The sequence below is a fragment of the Canis aureus genome, chromosome 37, assembly GCF_053574225.1.
Source record: "Canis aureus isolate CA01 chromosome 37, VMU_Caureus_v.1.0, whole genome shotgun sequence".
In the NCBI taxonomy this organism is placed as follows: Eukaryota; Metazoa; Chordata; class Mammalia; order Carnivora; family Canidae; genus Canis; species Canis aureus.
The window spans coordinates 21,615,632-21,634,761 of record NC_135647.1 but is presented as its reverse complement, the minus strand read 5'-3'; the positions used below and the strand labels follow the sequence as shown (position 1 = coordinate 21,634,761).

At 46.1% G+C, this 19,130-nt stretch overlaps 1 protein-coding gene across 9 annotated transcripts in view; it reads left to right on the top strand.

The window, feature by feature from the left end:
- Positions 1–19,130, top strand: part of CDYL (chromodomain Y like) — a 230,706-nt gene that overhangs the window by 196,574 nt on the left and 15,002 nt on the right. For 6 of the 9 annotated variants that reach the window (XM_077886240.1, XM_077886245.1, XM_077886239.1 and 3 more), the window contains 2 exons: positions 15,435–15,691; positions 16,612–16,784. In XM_077886240.1, the coding sequence (XP_077742366.1) occupies positions 15,435–15,691; positions 16,612–16,784 (430 nt within the window). Of the gene's footprint in view, positions 1–5,854; positions 5,943–15,434; positions 15,692–16,611; positions 16,785–19,130 lie in introns of those variants that run through there. The other 3 variants (XM_077886246.1, XM_077886241.1, XM_077886247.1) reach the window with 2 other exon arrangements.

The following is a 19,130-nucleotide window of genomic DNA, read 5'->3' as shown; positions in this document are numbered from 1 at the left end:
TAAGATTCCACTGTTGGCGAATTATACCTTGTAGATAGTTGTCATCCTTATATTGTGTTTGTTTTTCTTGTCAATCCTTCTGTATTCTCAGCACTAAAGAGGAAGGTAAGTCTCGTTATCTTCTGTTCTGGTTTTTTGGTACTTTAAGGAGACATTATAGTGTAGAGATTTTCAGTAAGTTTTTTTTCTTTCTGATATTTGACTTACTATCAAAGCTATTAATGAGAAAATAAAATATACTGAATTTAAAGTATCGCCTATCTTACTGGATTTATTTTTGAACTTATCCTGATATGCTTAGTTTGAATAATAGGATTTATATTACTAGTAATTTTTCATTTTTTTGTTTTGGTTTGTCATAGTACAATTAAACTTTAATAGCTTGAATTTGCATTTGTAATTAAAGATTGATCATGCTTAAATAAAGTTTTCCATCAGTCTCTTCAAATAACATACTTCACTTTTAAGGGTTTCAGTTTCCTCGGTGTTCTTAACTTTGATTCTAAAATGTTGGTTGCTAATAGCTTTGTAACTGTGTTATCACCATATGTGTTGAAAAGCTGAGTAAAGATGGATGCTTAAATTTCTTTGGGTCTATTAAGGACTTCATTGCTTTTCTAGATATGGGAATCCAAATCCCTTTAGAGTTTAATGCTCTCTGCGGAACTCAAAATGAAGATTAAAATTGACAGAGGATTCTTCTCCATATAATAATGCTGCAGAGTACTGACCTTTATGCGTCAGAACTTTAAAACGTGGACAAGGGCATTTGATTGTCTTTAGTTACACTCTGAACTGACCGTATATGTTTGCATAGTTCACAGTGACATTGCTTATTGGAGTGTTTCTGTTCTAAAAAACAAAAATCCGTAAATTCTTTTTTTCTCCTACTGTCAGAATGTCATTCAGCAGACTTAGTGACCTTAGTAACAAGGTTAGTGGTCAGAACCAGAGGCACAAGCTTGATGAGGCCTGGACCCTAGCCACAGGGAAGCGTGTGACCTGTATATGGACACCTAAACTGCAAGATTGGCTAGCAGAAAACAATTTCTGGCCATAAAAAGAAACAAGTGATATATTTTATGAGGGTTTTGTCTCTAAACTATGCCTCATAATTGGCCATGGATCTTTGTGCGATTTATCTGTGATTATATTAACTCCTCTTCAATATGTAAAGGATTTTACATCCTTGTCTTCTCTGGTTTCCAATCTCAGGAAAACAAACAAAAATAGAAAATAGCACTGAAGTGGAAGTAATCACCATCCAGTCCATGATTTGGATCTTCTCCAAGAGTTTGATTATAATTACTAATTAAACACATTCTAACTAATTTAGGAAAATATTAAATATAATTTCAAAAAGCAAACATGAAATTATCAGATGATCCATTTGTATATAAACAGATACAGATGTTTCTATATAATCCATAGAATTATCAATTCCACCTCTAGCTGGAGTATCCAAAGAATTGAAAGCAGGGACTCAAATATTTGTACATTTATGTTCATAGTGGCATTATTCACAGTAGCCAAAAGGTTGGAAACAACTCAGAAATATCCACTGATGGATGAATGGATAAACAAAATGTGGCTTAGCACAATGGAATGTTATTCAGCCTTAGAAATGATATTCTAACGCAGGCTCCAACATGGGTGCAGGCTACCACATGGGTGAGCCTTGAAGACATTATTCTTACTGAAATAAGGCAGAAAGGACAGATTCATACGATTTTGTGTATGTGAGGTATCTAGGATGGTCCAATTCATTGACACAAAAAGTAGAATGATGGTGTTGGGGAACGGCGAGTTCTTGTGTAATGAGTTCAGAGTTTTGGTTTGGGAAGATGCAAAGAGTTCTGAGAGCGGTAGTAGTGATGGTTGCACAGTGTGAACATACTTCATGCTCTTAAAAACGGTTAAAATGGTAAATTTATAATATGTCCACGATTAAAGAAAAAAGCATATTCTAAATTCTGTTTGCTAATATTTTATTTAAGCCTTTTGCAAAAGATCTCGAGAGATACACAAAAGCAAAGAAGTTTGAGGTGGTAACGTGCAGTTGAGGTTTAAGAGGAGCTCGTCCCATGCCGTGGGGCAGGTGGTGCGGGTGGAAGGCGTGTGGGTGCGACCTGCGGGGGAGGCCCCGTCTGGGGCGTGTTTCTGTCTGCGTGAGCCCCGAGTCCACGTGGCAGGGGACAGACTAGATGAGCTCTGGGACCAGGCCGACGTGATGGCCCTGGACTGTAATTTTCTGAAGCACAAAGCCCGCCGCTGTCGTGGAGGCAGAACTGCGTGCGGGGTCCTGGGTCGCCGTGTGAGCAGTCGGGTGCCGCCGGCCCCTCGGCAGCTCCGGCCGGTACTCGGGGTAAGAGCCGGGGCCGTGAAAGCCAAGTGGCGAAGCCAGGCTCTTCGCCTAATTCTGGGCCAGGTGTTTGTTCTGATGGCCACAGTGGCACGGCGCGTCCCCACCCGGCCCGGCAGCCCCGTGGTGGGCAGAGCCCGCAGGGGACGCGCTCCAGCCCGAAGGCCGCAGGGAGGGCGCGTTCGCCCGGGGCCCCTTCCTCGCGTCCTCCCCGCGGGACGGGCAGGCCCGGTGGTGACTGCGTCCACAGGCCTGGACTCGGCGAGCTTCTCGCCCCGTCCGCGGGAGGCCATCCCTTCCACCCCTTCCACCCACCTTCCCTCCACCCGAGCCAGAAGTAACGTGGCCGCTCCAGCTGGAGCCCTTACCACTGAGCAAGCAGTTGACTGGACATGTGTTGGGACTTATTCCAGCCCCTGAGGTCTTTTTTCCCCCCCAACTGGCTAAGAATACATTTCTGGCCCCTGGAAGGTCTGTCACGGTCCTCTTTTCCTAGGCTGGATGTTTAGGTGTTAGAGGCAGGTGGGTGAGCTGACCCCCTGTCTTCCTCCTCTGTTGCCTCCAGCATTCAATCCATTTTCTTTTTAACTTATGTTTAACTTGGTATAACCCTTAAAAGGCTGATTTCAACCAATTCTTTTCCAACTTTTATTTCTTTATTCATGAGAGACACACAGAGAGAGAGGCAGAGACACAGGCAGAGGGAGAAGCAGGCTCCATGCAGGGAGCCCGACGCGGGACTCGATCCCGGGTCTCCAGGATCAGGCCCTGGGCTGAAGGCAGGCGCCAAACCGCTAAGCCACCCAGGGATCCCCTAACTAAAGTTTACTTAAAGTTCCACAGCCTCGTGGTGCCTGGGTGGCTCAGTTAAACATCTGCCTGATTCAGCTCAGGTCGTGATCCTGGAGTCCTGGGATCAAGCCCTGCGTCAGACTCCCTCCTCAACAGGAGTCTGCTTCTCCCTCGTCCCACCCTCTCAAATAAATACAATCTTTAAAAAATAATAATAAAATCACTTAGTCTCGATTGCTACTTTTTATCTCAATATTTTTCTCTTTAAGTCTTCTCATTGCTTTTTCATACCTAATATTTTTAGATTGGTTCTTTCTGAAAGTTAATAATTACACAGGGTGATTTTAATTGAAGAAACCACAGCTTATGTTCTATTTTCTGTTGATTTTCAAAATGCTTCCTAATTCTGTGTACTCTGGGTTTTTTTTAACTAACTCATTTCACAGTTTTCCATTTGTCTGTTTTGAGTATATTCCTAGCATTCATGAGTTATTTAGTAGTTTCAAGGAAATAATTTGTATGCTTCATGGACTAAAATGGCTTTTATGCAGGCTCCATTCTTAAGTATTCTTTTGCTCTTTAGAGAATGAGTTGTTTGGAGTATGTTTCTCTGAGTGCTAATACTGTGCCAGTAGCCACTCGGTACAGTTTAGGAACCCACTCAGCCAGCTAGCGTGGTTGCAGCTCACATTAAACATCTTGGATGCATATGGTTGTGCCTGGACCCTGGAGCAAAGTGCCTGATTAATTCTTAAGAGATAATGTCAGAGATGCAAAAGAGACCGAACTTATGGAAAACCTTAATTATTCATCTGATCAGTTTTGGTTTAAGTTTGAATTTTTTGGTTATAAGGAACACTTGAGTAAAAAAGGTTCGAAGAAAGTTATTGTGGCAATAAGAGTTGTCGTGGCTACTGTGCAGTAGCACAGTAGAAACCAGAGGAGCAGTGAGGTTAATGGAGTGGTCACAGTATAGAATAGTCACTATGAAAATCAGGCAAATCAAGAAAAGAGTGCAGAGGCAGCTAAGAAGGGGTTAACAAACTGGATGGAGTGTGCAGGGTCCTAAATCATCTGTCCCCTCTTCCCATTTCCAAGGGAGGGAAGACGTGACACCCAGAGGCCTCTGACCCCGCAGGTCTCTAGCCATAGTCAGGACAGTGACCCAGTGTTTGCCGCGCAGAGTGACAGCAGGCCAGGGAAGACCTTGATGATGCTGTTGAGAAAGCAGAAGACATGCAGATCAGAGTGGTGGCATTTGGGTCTTAGATTTATTCATTTATCAGATACTGAGGTCCAGGCACAGAGGTGTCCTCAGGGGAGTCGGCTCCTTACAGCCCAGTGCAACAAGTGCCAGAGGGTTCAAGTGACACCAACACCAGGTTGGTGCGTCAGGAAGACCCCTGGGAAGGCTGTGTCCAGAAACACTACTCAGCCTTTCTCTCTGGATGAGTGTTGGATGCACAGCTGCTTGGCAGTCTAAGCAGCCTTCTCAAACTCCTCCAGCAGAGGAGTCCACAGTAAGACACACTTTAATCTGCTGGCCCCGGGTCCTGCTGGCCACCATCTCTGGTTTCTCCTAGTCTTCTCTAAATAAAGGAATACTGATTGGTATCCCCGAAAGAGATTTTGGTCCCAGAGCTTGCAAAGCACTGTTGTGTAAGCAGGGAAAGGTGACACAGCACTCACCTGCCTGTCCACCCCCAAAGAACCCCAGAGCTGATGATGAGTCTAGGTGCAGGGTAGCCACTGAAATGATTAGAAGAAAAGGACCTTCGAATCTAGACCCAGAGTGGATAACAATTGCTGCAACAGCTGGAATAGGAAGGCACCTGCCTCAGGCTTTAAGATCATAGACTGACTCTGGCAGGTTCACCTGGCCTGCGCAGAGCATTGCTGTGGTTTCCAGCACATTTATGGAAAGTGTGCGCTAGTCACTGAGGATAGTCTGGCCTTCCCTCTCATTTGCTGTGCCACTGTACCATCTTGGGGTCCAGAGGCTGGAGCCACAGGACCTAATGACTAGAATACGTGGTCCGGGCCAGGGAGGCAGAGATGTCCAATGCATCCACAGCATAGCCAAGCATTGGGAATGGACAGGACAGGGGAGATGTATTTATACAGCAGAAACTGGACAGATTTATTCTTTTTTTTTTTTTAAGATTTTATTTACTTATTTGAGAGAGCATGAGGGGAGTGGGGAGCAGAGGGAGAGGGTAAAGCAGATTCCATGCTGAGTGCAGAGCCCAATCTCAGGCTGATCCCATCACCCCATGATCGTAGAGTTGGACACTTAACTGACTGAGCCACCCAGGTGCTCGCAGACTTAGTCTTAATGATAGCGATTCTTATATTTCAATTTGATTACATGTCTTAAGTAATTTACATTTCTGAATTAGGGTTTGTCCTAATACAGTGTACAAAAATAAAGCACCCCCAAGCACAGCACTCAGGGGCCTCAGTGGTGATATAAAAGTGAGCTTGCACTGGATGTCTGAATCCCAAATCCTGAGCTGTAGGTGGTCATCAGGCACATCTTACCAGCTGTGGGGGGACATGCCCTTTGGGCTAATCCTGAGGGACCTACCAGGGAAAGTCTAGGTGGGCTGGGAGTCACAGGCCAACAAGTGTTGACAGATTCTAAAGACCATTTGCACTCTCCTAACCCTCCTGCAGGGTGACAGATGGGGCCTCCGTGTTTCCCTTGACTGTCGTGGCCAGTGATGTGGTCTGAAGGGAAGAGGAGAAGCTCCTCTGCACATCAAGGGTGGCGGTGATTGCATTTGAGGTACCATTGCCCTTAAACACAGGTCTCTTGGGGAGGATTGTGGTGGTAGGTGTTGCCCTTTGAAACAAAAAGGGATATAATTAGCTTGAAAGTGATCATGAAGCTCTAAAGTCAGATTTGTGGGTAGAAAGAGAGATTTGGGGGCAACCTGCTGTGGAGAACAAAGGACTGATCCACAGAGAAAGCAAAGCCCACTTAAGGACTTTGGAACACACACACACAGAGCACTCTGCTCTCTCCAGTTGTTGGGAGAATCTTCCTTCGGCTCCAGAAGCCTAGGGGCCCTTTGCCATGGAAGCCCACTCCCTTAGGGTGGGGACTGCAGCATCCAGGCACTGTGCGGTGGCATTTGGGTGGAGCCCCTGCTTGACATAGGGAGTTTCTCCAGGAAGGATTGGGCTGATGAATACCAAAGAGCTCTCTGAATCTGGAGTTTGATTGTACGCATTTCCATCCTAATTCCCCATTGAGCAGTTGCTTGTTGGTTTATGTACGGCCTCTTGAAGCAAATCATTAGTTAGATGGTTTTATTTTTAAGGCCAGGTCTAAAACGTGGCTGTGAATAAATTCTTTCTTGACTCAGGCAAAAAGAATGACTTTGATACTGAGCAGTGGAAAGAAAACTTACAGCCAGTTCTGCTATAATGCGACGTATGCACTCCTGAAAATTACCGCACTATGCAAAATCATGCACTAAAAACCATGGGCTTAGGTGGGAAACAGATAGGAGCCCGGCACTCAAAAACCATGTCATTGGCATATTTAAAAATAAGGAAGGTCCCTAATAAGAAGGGTACTACGGTTTGGCATATTAAATGTTTAAGAAAAAACAAATACTACAATAAATGTGGTTCTTTATCATGAAAGAGGCATGCAGTTTGCTGGTGGAAGTGGGCGTGCGAAGGGTTATAGCTTGTGAGGCTGTGGAAGGAGCATCTGAAACCCGGGGTGGCTGGTGGCAGTGTGTGTTTTGTGTCTTTCTGCCCAACTAGAGTCACCTGAGTTGTGGTTGTGTGTTCACCAACTCTCTCCAGACAAAATTAGGCATAAAGAGAACATGAAATTTGCAGCATGCTCAAAATTGTTACTTGTATATCAGTCGTGTTGGAGCAAAACCCTTTAGCAGCACTGACCATATATTATTGTCTTTTATGAAGACAGCTCAGGATAAGCATATATAGCCTTAGACCCAGGGATCCCTACACACAGGGACCTGTATTTGAAGGAATTGGAGCAGAGAGACTTTTATAATTCTTTATAAAGGGTTCAATCATTTAACATGTTATGGAAAAAAGGGATACTGTGTTTAAAGCCTCCCTTTTACTTCCACATTCATTCAGAAAGTTCTCTGCTAATAAATTCAGTTTGTAGATTATATAATCTCAATAAAGCCATAAGCTCTCTATGGTTAAATAGGATTAGGGTTGGTCGGTGTGGAGGATGTTTTGAAATGTTAAACTTTATAAAGGATGGTTAATAATTCTATCAACACTGTAGTGTTTGCTCTGTAACTTTAGACTAAAGAAAGTAACAGCTGGTTTTGAACTTTTCTTACGGCTCAGACCCATACTGCCTTGACAACATATTAATTTACCAGCTTTTGATTAAACAACCCTACGCTAAAGTACACTTCGAAAAATACCAATAAATCTTTACCTATTTAAAAATAGTACCCCAGAAATTTTTGTCTGGTTTTTGGCTGCTATAGTCTGTTTCCAAGTGGTTTTTACCCTGACATTGGTAGTATAGTGTAGAAGTTTACAAAATACCAAGAATATTTTAAAAATCACCCATAACTCCGTCACTGAGAGAGAGCCATTAATAACATTTTTATGTATTTCCATTTCTAATAAACTCATACATATGCATTGTTGATTACACTGTATATACTGCTTTTGAGATCTTTCATTTTCATTTCTGTACTGTATAATTTTGGGAGTAACAAAGTAAAAGAATACAAGCTTGGGAGATCTGCAGACACAGCCCCACTTTCAGACGTCCTCAGTAGTTTTAAATTAGATTTATGTTAAAAGCTTGGCATATGTAACATATCATGTAATAAATGGTAGCCGTTGTGACACACTTAGACCTGGGTGTTAACAGTGTGAACATCCCAGTAATGGCTGCTTCCTATGTGTCAAGATGTATCTCGTTGGTCATTTAACCATTTCCTTACTATTAAGGTTAGGCCTCTTTACAGTTTTTCCATTTTAAAAATAAAGTTATTTGAATACCTTTTTTTTTTTTTTTTTTTTTTTTTTATTTATGATAGTCACACAGAGAGAGAGAGAGAGGCAGAGACATAGGCAGAGGGAGAAGCAGGCTCCATGCACCGGGAGCCCGACGTGGGATTCGATCCCGGATCTCCAGGATCGCGCCCTGGGCCAAAGGCAGGCGCCAAACCGCTGCGCCACCCAGGGATCCCCTTGAATACCTTTTATATGTGAAAACATGTCCTCATCTAAAGAAAGAAAGAAAAGAGAAAGAAACAAAAAAATTTCTTTTGTTAGAATTGTAAAAGTGGAATCATAAGGGCAGAGGTTGGTGGATACACCTTACAAAATTGCTAAAAGTGAATCCATTTATGCATGTGCGCTCTTCACCAGCCCTGATTTAATTGTCATTTTTAAAAAGGTTTCCTAATCTGTAGGTAGAAAGGATCGTTTCATTTTTTGTTTGTGAGATCAGTTTTTCATGTTTTGGTGTTTTCATTCCATCAAATGAATTTTCTGTACTCATCTCTCATGTGTGTCTGTGTTTTATTTTGAATAAAGACATAAACAGACGGTTTTAAGAAAATTAATTACTTTGTTTTTCATTACCACTTACTGAATGATCCTTACCGACTTCTTTTTGTCTGTAATGCCATAGATTGTCATCATAGGAACTAGTCCTAGGTTAATTCTAGTCATCTTCTCCTACACTAGCCCCATGTCCTCAAGAGCTATAAATACAGTAATTATCAGGGTGCATTTTGCTCATCATTCTCTTCAAAAAAATTTTAGCTTGTCTTCCAGCCAAATATTAGCCACTGAGGTTGCAATTGGAAGTCTGTTAGAATTAGAATCAAGAAGACAGACCTCTCTATGATATTTGGTGTTAGTAAAATAGAACTGTGGTGTCACAAGTCATAAGTAAAGTTGGCATGTGGTTTGGTTTCGTGTCATCGGTGTCAAGTCCTGACATCAGAGTTAAATTACCTTCTCCACAAAATGAATCTGGCAGATTTCCTGCTTTCCTCGGAGCCTCAGAGCCTTTTCTTCCGTGCCCAGCCCTGCAGCACTTTTCAGAGGCAGTTCTTCAACTTACTTCTATCTTCCCTCGGTTCTTCTTTGTTTCCATCGTGCCAGACATCGGTCTTGAGAATGCATATTTTTCCAGAAAGTTATCAATTCCTCGGAGCTACTGTAAGGTATTTATGGAGTGTCCACAAAGTGGTTTTTACTCATTCTGGTTAGGTTGGTGTGAAAGCAGGGGACACGTTTTTGTGAGGAGGCCAGTGACTGCCTCCTGCCTGTAGTCAGTGGAACGTGATGTGCAGCCTGTGCAGGGCCACTTTCCCCCATGTGTTCACACTTCCGAGGCTCCACATTCTTCTGTGCGCTCTCATTTTGCCTGAAGAGCTTCCTTTAGCACTTTCTGTAGAGCAGGTCCGCTGGCTACCAATTTCCTCAGCTTTTGCCTGGAAAAGTTTTTATCTGTCTTTGTGCAGGACGGATAGGCCACAGGTATGCAGTTCGCGTATTTTGTACCCCCCACACTTTAAAGATGCCGTGCCTTCTCCGCCGTGTGCTCTACTTTCAAAGATAAACATGCACTTGCTGTTATGTTGTTCTATCTGTTGGGTCTTTCTCTCTCCGTCTCTGTGCTTTGAAGATTTTCTGTTTGTCACTAGCTTCTGCAGAGTGATTATGATGTGCCTTACTTTTGTTTCCTTTATGTTTATCCTGATTGGTATTTGTTAAGCTTCCAGGGTCGGTGAGCTTCTGGTTTTCATCAGATACGGAAAACTTTGAGCCATTTATTTCTGCAAATGTGTTTTACACACATGCACACACCACATCTTGGGCTCAAGTTATGCATATGCTGGATATTTGATGTTCTCCCTCAGGGCACTCGGGCTCTAATCTTTGGTTTTTCTTCTTTCTGTGCTTCATTTTGGGTAGAATCTGTTGGTAGGTCTCAAGTTCTCTGATCTTTTCTTGTGTAGTGTCTAATCTGTTAAACATATCCAATAAAATCCATATATTCATGCTGTCTCCTAAATTCTTGAGCACACTGAGGGGCTTTATCACTGAGGTGATTGAGAACAATTTTGGAAATGTCCTTTTCTATTATTCCATCACCTCTCCTTTTTAGATCTTTCTGTTAAATGAGTTCATCTTGATCATAGGTCCGAGTTTTCTACTTTGCATGTCTGTAGTTTGTGGGCTGCTAAATGTTGGGACTCTTACATTTTGGGGCACTGGTTTTATTTTACGCTTTTAAAAGTGTTAGGTTTGTTCTGACATCCACTTGTTACTTGCAAATCAGTTTGACCTTTTCAAGGCTTGTATTTTTAAGCGTGGTCAGTGCAGTTCTAGAGTATCCCTTGTTCTAGAGCCAGAGGTGCCTGTTCCGGGGTCTCGACCCCGTGTCCAGTGTATTCAGTGAAGTCTTTCCACTCTGGCTGGGGACGACTGCCAGCCCCATGTACACTCTGGCAATTACATGGTTTATAGGTCATTTTTTTCCTCAAAAGTTGTTTTCTGCAACCCTTGTGGAATTTCACCTCATACATACTCAGGTTGGTGTTCAAGGAAGACTCAGGAGGGTCCCGAGGCCATTCTGGAACTTTCTGTGTGGCTCCCTCCTTTTCAGCACCCCACCCCACGGATGATAGCCTCCTGGGCTCCTCCTGATTTTAGGACTTCTGCTGGGCAGCATGCAGTGTCCCTTCCCTGCACCCGCCGTGTGGACGTGGCCTCCAGGCAGAAAGCCTGCTATGTTGTTGAGCTTGCTGGGCTTGGTCCCCTTCATGCTCAGAACGTGGTCCTGCCCTGCCCATGGTCCAGCATCTGAAATAGTTGTTTGATGGATTTTTTTTTTTTTACCTTTCGGTTTTCCACTTACGCGGGCAAGTAAGGAAATGCAGCTGTTTCTCTCAATGTTTAGAAGCAGAAGGCACATTTCATTTTTCGAGAGACATGCTTTTTGAAGCAGTGATTTCTAACAGGTTAATAAACACATGTTTGAGGGTATCCTTTTTGTTCTCGAGCATGTTGGGGAAAAAAAAAAAAAAAAACATTTATTAGGAGAGGGTCTACAATGGGTTTGTCCTCACTGGTTTTTCTGCCAGTAAATCCTAGGAAGGCACTTAGTAGTCTCTGAATCCAAATCCTTAAGAAACTGTCAGCTTGCTGAGAACGTTTGCTCCGTTTTTTCATCAGAGCTGTTGGTTTAGGGAGTCACAGTAAATTTTCACACAGTTTACATGTGGAGGATATTTTTTCCCGAATCTCAGTGTTTACCTTTTAGATTGGTCATTAGCAGTTGATTCTGCACTGAAGCATACTGCTTGCTGTCCCCAGATTGGCAGCAGGTGATCAGCTGTGTGACGTCGGGCAGGCCACTTACCTTCTCATCCCTCCGTGGAGGGAGCTGGGCTGATGGGACTTGAAGGGCCCTTCCATTCCTTCCTTCAGTGGATATTGAGTGTTCCAAGCCCTGAGGATACATTAGTAAATGAGACAGGCAGGGATGCTGCTGTCACGGAGCTCAGTGGAGTACAGCAACGACATAGACGCTACAAATAAAAAAATCAAATGAGGAAGAGAAATACCTTTGGTGAAGGGAGCTGTGAGGAAAACATACAAGGGCAACATGAGTGGTGATGGGAGGGCCCATGTTAGGGGGTGCTCCTCAGAGGCTTGTCTGCAGATGGGATGCTCGAGCTGCCATCCAGATGAGCAGAAGGAACCAGCCATTTGAGGCTGTAAGGCAAGAACATTCTAGGCAGAAGGAGGAGCCAAGTGTAAAGGCCTTGAGGTGAGCACAAACCCAGAATGGTGAGAGACCTCCATAGCTAGGTTGTCGTGAGTGAGGGGCTCAGGGGCACAAACGATGGCAGGGGGTGGTGGGGGACGTCAGGACCCGGCTCCTGCTGGCAGTCTGATTCTGATATTCAGTCCTGCTGTGACACTTCTCTACCCACATAGGGCACACAGTTAGATGTCACGTGGCCCCACAGGTAGATAACAGAGGGTCCCAGGAGTCCTTACTGGGGTGGGTGTGGTAGTTGAGGCCCTGGTGAGATCCCAAGGTCTGAAATCAGCAGGGACCGAAATGGCACCAGGGAGCCAGTGCAGTTTTAACAGGGAGATGAAGGCCAAGGTCAACAGTCCTGGTCAGCATGAGCCAGCATGAATCCATATCCACATTTGCAGAACCACGGATAGCTCCATAGGACCTGTTGCCTCAAAGAAAAGAAAATGGGCTTTTTGTGAAGTTCACATAAAGAGGCTACAAGGACCCCATAGCCAGAAATCCCGCTTCTGGGGAAAGAAGCCACCGGAAATCTGCCTGTAGAGTTAAGGAATGCACGCCTTTTAAATAGGGAAAGAGACTGCGAGAAGCAAGAGCAGTTCGGGAGGGGAAAGGGGCCCGATCTGAAGTCAGCAGGCTTTGTTTTGGCGGAAGGCAGCTATCCAACCCTCAGCAGACCATCCCCCGGGTTGCTGGGTCGTTCTCCCTGTGTTCCCATACAGCACCAATTAATTCAGTTTGCAGTTAGTAACTCTTAAGGATCCAGACAGCTCTCCACCTGTTCTTGTTAGCACACTGGCCTGTGTAGTCTGCAAGAACCCCCTCCTCCTGGGCCTGCCGGAGCCTCCAGCCCGTCTCCACTCGTTTTGCTTTTGTCACATCACCTTTCACCTCGGAGTTGGGAGGCCTCCAGGCTTGCCTGTCTGCACAGGATGGCTCCTCATGTGGTCTCTTTTAGGGCAGGGGAGTCACTGTTGTCAGCTGCCTTCTCCAGCCCAGCATCCTCTTACCTCTGTTGTAGCTCTGTGTTTCTTAAAACAGCATATTAATAGATTCTTGATTTGAACATGAATGGTTTTTTATTTAACAACTTTTAACTGTCTTTCATTGTCTCCTGCAGTCTGGCTTTTTTCCCTTAGCACTCCAGTGACACTGCTTGCCCGAGTTTATTAATGGCTTCTCATCTCCCCTCCCATTGCCTCTTCTTTCTCCTTCGAGGGGAGCCTCTTACTGCCTTCCTGCCTCCCCACTGCCTCCTGGCCCTGCATGTGGTTCCAGCAGGCTTGCTCCTCACTCCTCACTCTTCCTTTGGAGCTCCTGCTTCTCAATTCAACCATCACTTCTGGGCACCAGCTCTACTCATCTCTACCCTGATTTCTCTCACCCCCATATCTGGGCTCTGGAGCATCTACATTTGAGTAATAGCTGTGGATAAAATCACGTTTCTCCCTTCTCGCCCTCCCGCAGCCTACATCAGACTCCCCTGTGGGTGCCCCATCTGCTGGGCACCCAGGCTCAGTGGTTTCAGGGTCATCTGTGATCCATTTGCCTGTTACTCAAGAAGTTATCTGGTCACATTGCCTCTAGCTGCAGTGGAGTGTGTTGAGGATGGTAGACAGAGGGAACACCGTGGGGGAGGTTCTGATGAAGGAGAGGTTGAAAGATAGAGGGCCCTTACTAGCCTCCTCAGGATTCAGGACACCCTGTGTTACTGGCAACAGCAGCTTATCAAATGCTCTTTCAGTTGGCAGTACCAGCATTGGAATGACGGAGGCCAAGGTAATATTAGTGTTTATTGCAGTGTGGGTCAGTAAAGTGGATCACGGAGCCTCCATTCAGTGGACTGATAATGCAGCCTTAGAAAAGACCGAGAGCTGACCTGCTAAGACAAGTTCTAAGATACTGTCAAGTGATAAAAGCGAGAGAGGCCAAAATACTATGTCTACTAAACTACCACTTGTGTTTTTTTTAAAGGTGGGTGGAAATACTTATATTCTTACTTGCTTGTGGATACATCCAGACACTGTGGAAGGATAGCGGGAAACCAGACTGAGTGGCTACCTGGAGGGTGCGGGTCCTGGGCAGGGGGAGGGCAGGGGTGCTGGGGGCCTCGTACCACTCACCTTCTTACATCTGTAGGTTCTTGAACCTTATGCATGTATTTTAACCTCTTCCAAAGTTCCAAAAGACTGAATTTGTTTTTTAAAAAACTTCTGAAGTTTTTCTACCAATTGAATGTGAAAGTCGTTTTGTTTGACCAGGGGAATTATTTGACTTCTCTAGATGGCCATTCCTGAGTCTTTTCTGGTGGCCTTGGCTTATTTGCTTTCACTGTGGAGGAAATATTTCTGACCTATAATTCGTGTTCTTCCCCTCAAAGAACTTCTACCCTTGCTAATTTTATGAGTTAAGCTTGATCCAATTTTCTTACATTTCTTTCCCTTTCTTCTTTCACCCAAGGCTCTATATATTATCAGATGTAATAATAATACTCCGACAATTCATATGAATAGGATGATTATAGTTCTTTATTAATATTTCAATTCTTGGGCACCTGGGGGCTCAAGTCGGTTGGGCATCTGCCTTTGGCTCAGGTCATGAACCTGGGGTCCTGGGATCAAGTCCCAGGTGGGGCTCTGTGCTCAGGTGGGAAGTCTGCTTCTCCCTCTGCCCCTTCCCCTGCTTGTGCGTGTTCTCTCTCTCTCTCTCTCTCTATCTCTATCCCTCTCTCTCCCTCTCTCTCCTCCTCCCCGCCCCCCCCCCCCCCCCCCCCCCGTCAAGTAAATAAAATCTTTAAAAGAAAATACTTGAATTCTTCCCTGGATGTAACTTGATAAACTCTGCAAAAGCATTAAATGAAACTCCAGCCTCTATTCTAAGAAACACTCCGTTCAGAAGACCGCGTGTTGAAGACGCAGCAGCCACGGTGATGTTGAGGCGCTGACTCAGGAGGGAGAAGTAGCACAACACTTCATGTGGCAGGAAAGAGAATTGTCTAGAAGTGCTAGTTAGAAGGCTGTTTGTAAGAGGCGGGTGGGCGGAGAGCATCTCCTCCCAGGGCGGCGAGGGAGCCCTCCCTAGAGGCTGGGGCCCGCGGGGGGCGCTGGGCTGCGCACGTTGATCTGCATTCAGAAAAAGAAATTCCAGCTGAATGGCAGGTAGCTTTGGCTCCAATAATGATATGTTTTGAAGCAATTTCCCTTTTGCGTTCGTTCCACTTCTCGAGCCCGGAATAGGCACACTTCCTGAGGCCCACTCTCTCGGTCCCATTCTTTAAGAGTCTCAAATTTTGTAGCTTTTCAGCAATCCATCTTTATTTATTTAGGAGAGATAAGCAAGAGAGGGTGATTTCCTTGTGAGACTTGGAAAGAAAACAAATGCCCTTAACAGCAGACCTTTGGCGGTCCTGGGGCGGGGGTGACTAGGCCGCCACAGACCACAGACCCTGTGATTTCACGCTCTCGGCAGGTTCGTCTCCGTTCATGGACGCGTTAACAGCCAACGGGACGACCAACATACAGACGTCTGTTACAGGAGTGACAGCCGGGAAAAGGAAATTTATTGACGACAGAAGAGACCAGCCTTTTGACAAGCGGTTGCGTTTCAGTGTGAGGCAAACGGAAAGTGCCTACAGATACAGAGATATTGTCGTCAGGAAGCAGGATGGCTTCACCCACATCTTGTTGTCAACAAAATCATCAGAGAATAACTCCCTAAACCCAGAGGTGAGACCCATTCCTTGGCCGATTCGTGCTTCGCGTTTCCCCACGCGCCCGTACCCGGGGCCTGCCTCGAACCGGTGCTCTCTGCGCCCTTCCTGCTGCGCCCTTGCCTGCCCCGCTCGCAGAGGGACCGGTGTCGCCGCTCCCCGCTGCAGGGCCTTCGTGCTCCTGGCGGGGAGCACCTGGCGAGGTCGGCTCTCAGGGGTCCGGGGAGCGGGCGCTTGCACACGTTCAGAAACAAAGCCTCGGGTGTCTCCGGGGAAGTGTCGGAGCCCGCGCCGGGCCTTCCTTACAGCCCTGCACGCCGCAGGTGGCTGATTCCCCTGGGAGCGCCCAGGCCAAGTGCTTTCCAGATGAGAAAACCAAGAGTTTGTAGGTCTGGCCGGGCCCCGTGGCCAGCCCGCTCGGGGCTGGTGTCCGCTACACGTTTAGACCGCAGAGTCCCTTGTCCCTTCATTGGGTATTCGTAAATGCTTCAGCGGGATCGTGCCCTCTTTTCAGTGGCTCGTGCCCTTCTAGAACGACCCCTGCTGCTGTGCTCGCACTTACTGTGCTTCTGCACCAAACTGCTGGGGTTTCCGTCCCAGCTCTGGCAGGCGGGTGTTTTAAAAAAAAAAAAAAAAAAAAGGAAAAAAAGCAGGGAACCCTAGTTTCTTTCGACTGGTTGAATGTGCCACCTGCTGTCCGAACTGTAGAAATGCCAAGTGGAAGTCCTGTGTCCCTTGCCTCGTCCGCCAGAGTCCCAGCGACAGGAAGCGGAGGTGACTCGGCCTCACCTGTCCCTGTCGCACACCGCCCCCAGCGTTCCCAGGCTGGCTACAGGAAAGAGGCTTCCTCTGGGGCCAGGCTGGCCGGTCGCAGAACGCTCTTAGGATTCTGTCTCGAGAATACTCTTTGCCACTTTAACTTCTGGTGACTTCCAGGTAATGAAAGAAGTCCAGAGCGCCCTGAGCACGGCCGCCGCCGACGACAGCAAGCTCGTGCTGCTCAGCGCGGTGGGCAGCGTCTTCTGCTGCGGGCTCGACTTTATTTATTTTATACGGCGTTTAACAGACGACAGGAAAAGAGAAAGCACTAAAATGGCAGAAGCTATCAGGTATGCAGACCCGGTGTTTCCTCACGGCTCTGGGAGGGTCTTGCCTTTCGTGTACCCCCCGCCCCCCGCCCCCGCCCCCGCCCCAGAACAGGCTCCAGCAAGCCCGCCCTCCACTGAGACGCACGGGATCCAAACTAATTAAATCAGCTGTCTTTCCTGTGGGCCTGGCACCAAGTGCTGCTTGCCTTGAGCAAATCACTCATTTCAAGGCTGGCTCGAGCCCAGCGCGTGCTCCGGGAACGTTCCAACGGTCAGCGTGGACAGCAGCACAGAGCCAGAGCGCCCGCTGTCGGTACCGTGAGCGGGTTCTGTCCTCAGCCCTGAAAGGTGCATTGTCTTTCCCGTAATGACTTACCGTTTGCTCGACTCTGAAAGACACTGGCTGGGCTACATGACACGCTGGTGCCATAACATCGCATGAAAAGCGTGTTTCAGCACAAGCACCTTCTTGTGCAAGTCCATCCCGAGCTCCAGCGACCCATAAAACTAGACCCCGTAGGGTGAAAAGTGAGAGTTCCCTTTCTCTCACGTGTTCCCCGCCCCCCAGGGACCCACCATTCTTTTAGGTCTTCCCAGCCTTTTTCTGAACACTGTCAAGTACGCATTCCTTACGTATTACAGATAATATAGATTTATTTTTAGTTCCGTTAAATAAATGGAATTATACCGTGTGTTCTTTTGCAACTTGCATTTTCCGTTTAACCGTGTGACTTCAGAGATTTCCATTTCTCCTGTTTGGGGATCCTTCACTGCCATATCATAACATAATATTGCAAAAAGCTTCCCTAGAATCACCTGACGCTGCCATGAGCCTATCTAGGGACATATTCATTTTCCATAGTTTCCAGTGAGGAATAAACTGTAAGGATAATTTAAAATATCTAATTATTCAGAAATTAATTTTATTTGGAGCGAATGAAACCCAGTCACCAACCAGGAAGACCACTGTACTGCCTTAACCCACCTCCCTAAAATGTCATATCCCCGAGTGACCCCTGAGAACCCTCCCATGTGCTTTTGCCTTGCATGGGGTTCAAGAAGATGGGAACTTAGACACACAGACATGCAAAGTAAACTTGGTCAGATCTTCTCCAAATCCCCAGATACTTGGGGTTGAAGCTGAGCTGCTTTTGGTGATTATTGGGCCCTTTGTGGCTAAGATCCTGTGCCCTGACCCTGGGGGCACAGGGCTTCCTGGTCCCCCCAACCATCCCTATAGGTGCACATCGAGATCAGTGGAAGTTCTGTCTTGGTGGTGCGGACTGGGGCAGAGGAGTCCTGGAACCCCATACCTAGGGGTGTCCAGGCATTGCCTTGGCCTTTGTTAAAATCGTTATAAATTTTCAAAATTAGTATATTTTGTCACTGTGTACAGATGCATGCATGCATACAACAGGTTCCTTCGTCTTTTTAAACATTACCACTTTTCAGATTATTATATGATAGTTTTTTCAAAAACAGTTTGAAGTTTTACAGTCTGATTAAGTATTGTCTAAGTATTGTCTCTGGTCTCCTACATAAGGTCATACGTGTAGTAGACTGGACCATCTTTTTTTTTTTTTTTTTTTTTTTTTTTAAGATTTTATTTATTTATTCATGAGAGACACCGAGAGAGAGAGAGGCAGAGACACAGGCAGAGGGAGAAGCAGGCTCCATGCAGGGAGCCTGATGCGGGACTCGATCCCGGGACTCCAGGATCACGCCCTGGGCCGAAGGTGGCACTAAACCGCTGAGCCACCCGGGGTGCCCTAGACTGGACCATCTTATGACTCAATTTCAAATTGACCTTCTTGATCAATACACACAATTACTTGACAGACTCAGTACTTCTAAGACAACTTGTAGGTATTCCTGATTATTAACCCATCCCGTCCTTTTAGGATGAACTACGTGGGTCTAATTTTCATTTTTTAAATACAAAGTATTGCGCCTCAGGCGGTGACTTTGTAGATTTTCTGTAAGCTCACACTGACTTCACACATGATGCTGTGATTTGGGGAGCTCTGCCGTAAAAAAGGACCTGGATTTGTCAGCCAGTGCCTTCTGCATTCTGGCTCATTTCTCCCTGGAGAAGCTTCCCTGAGCTCCACTCCTAAATCTCGCTGTCTCCACCCAAGCCTGGCCCACTCTTCCCGTGTTGAATTGCCCTTGACGGTGGCTGAGGCTTCCATTGTGGGTACTGGAAAACATCCAGGAAAGATGGATGGACAGACCACATGTGTGGGGCCTTTAGGTCACTGCAGGAGTTTATCAGACAGGTGCCCTCTCCCGTTTCTTGTCCAGACTGTCCCTCTCCTCACCCCCGACAAAAAGACCAAATCCTACTTTACGGAAACCCACTTGGTT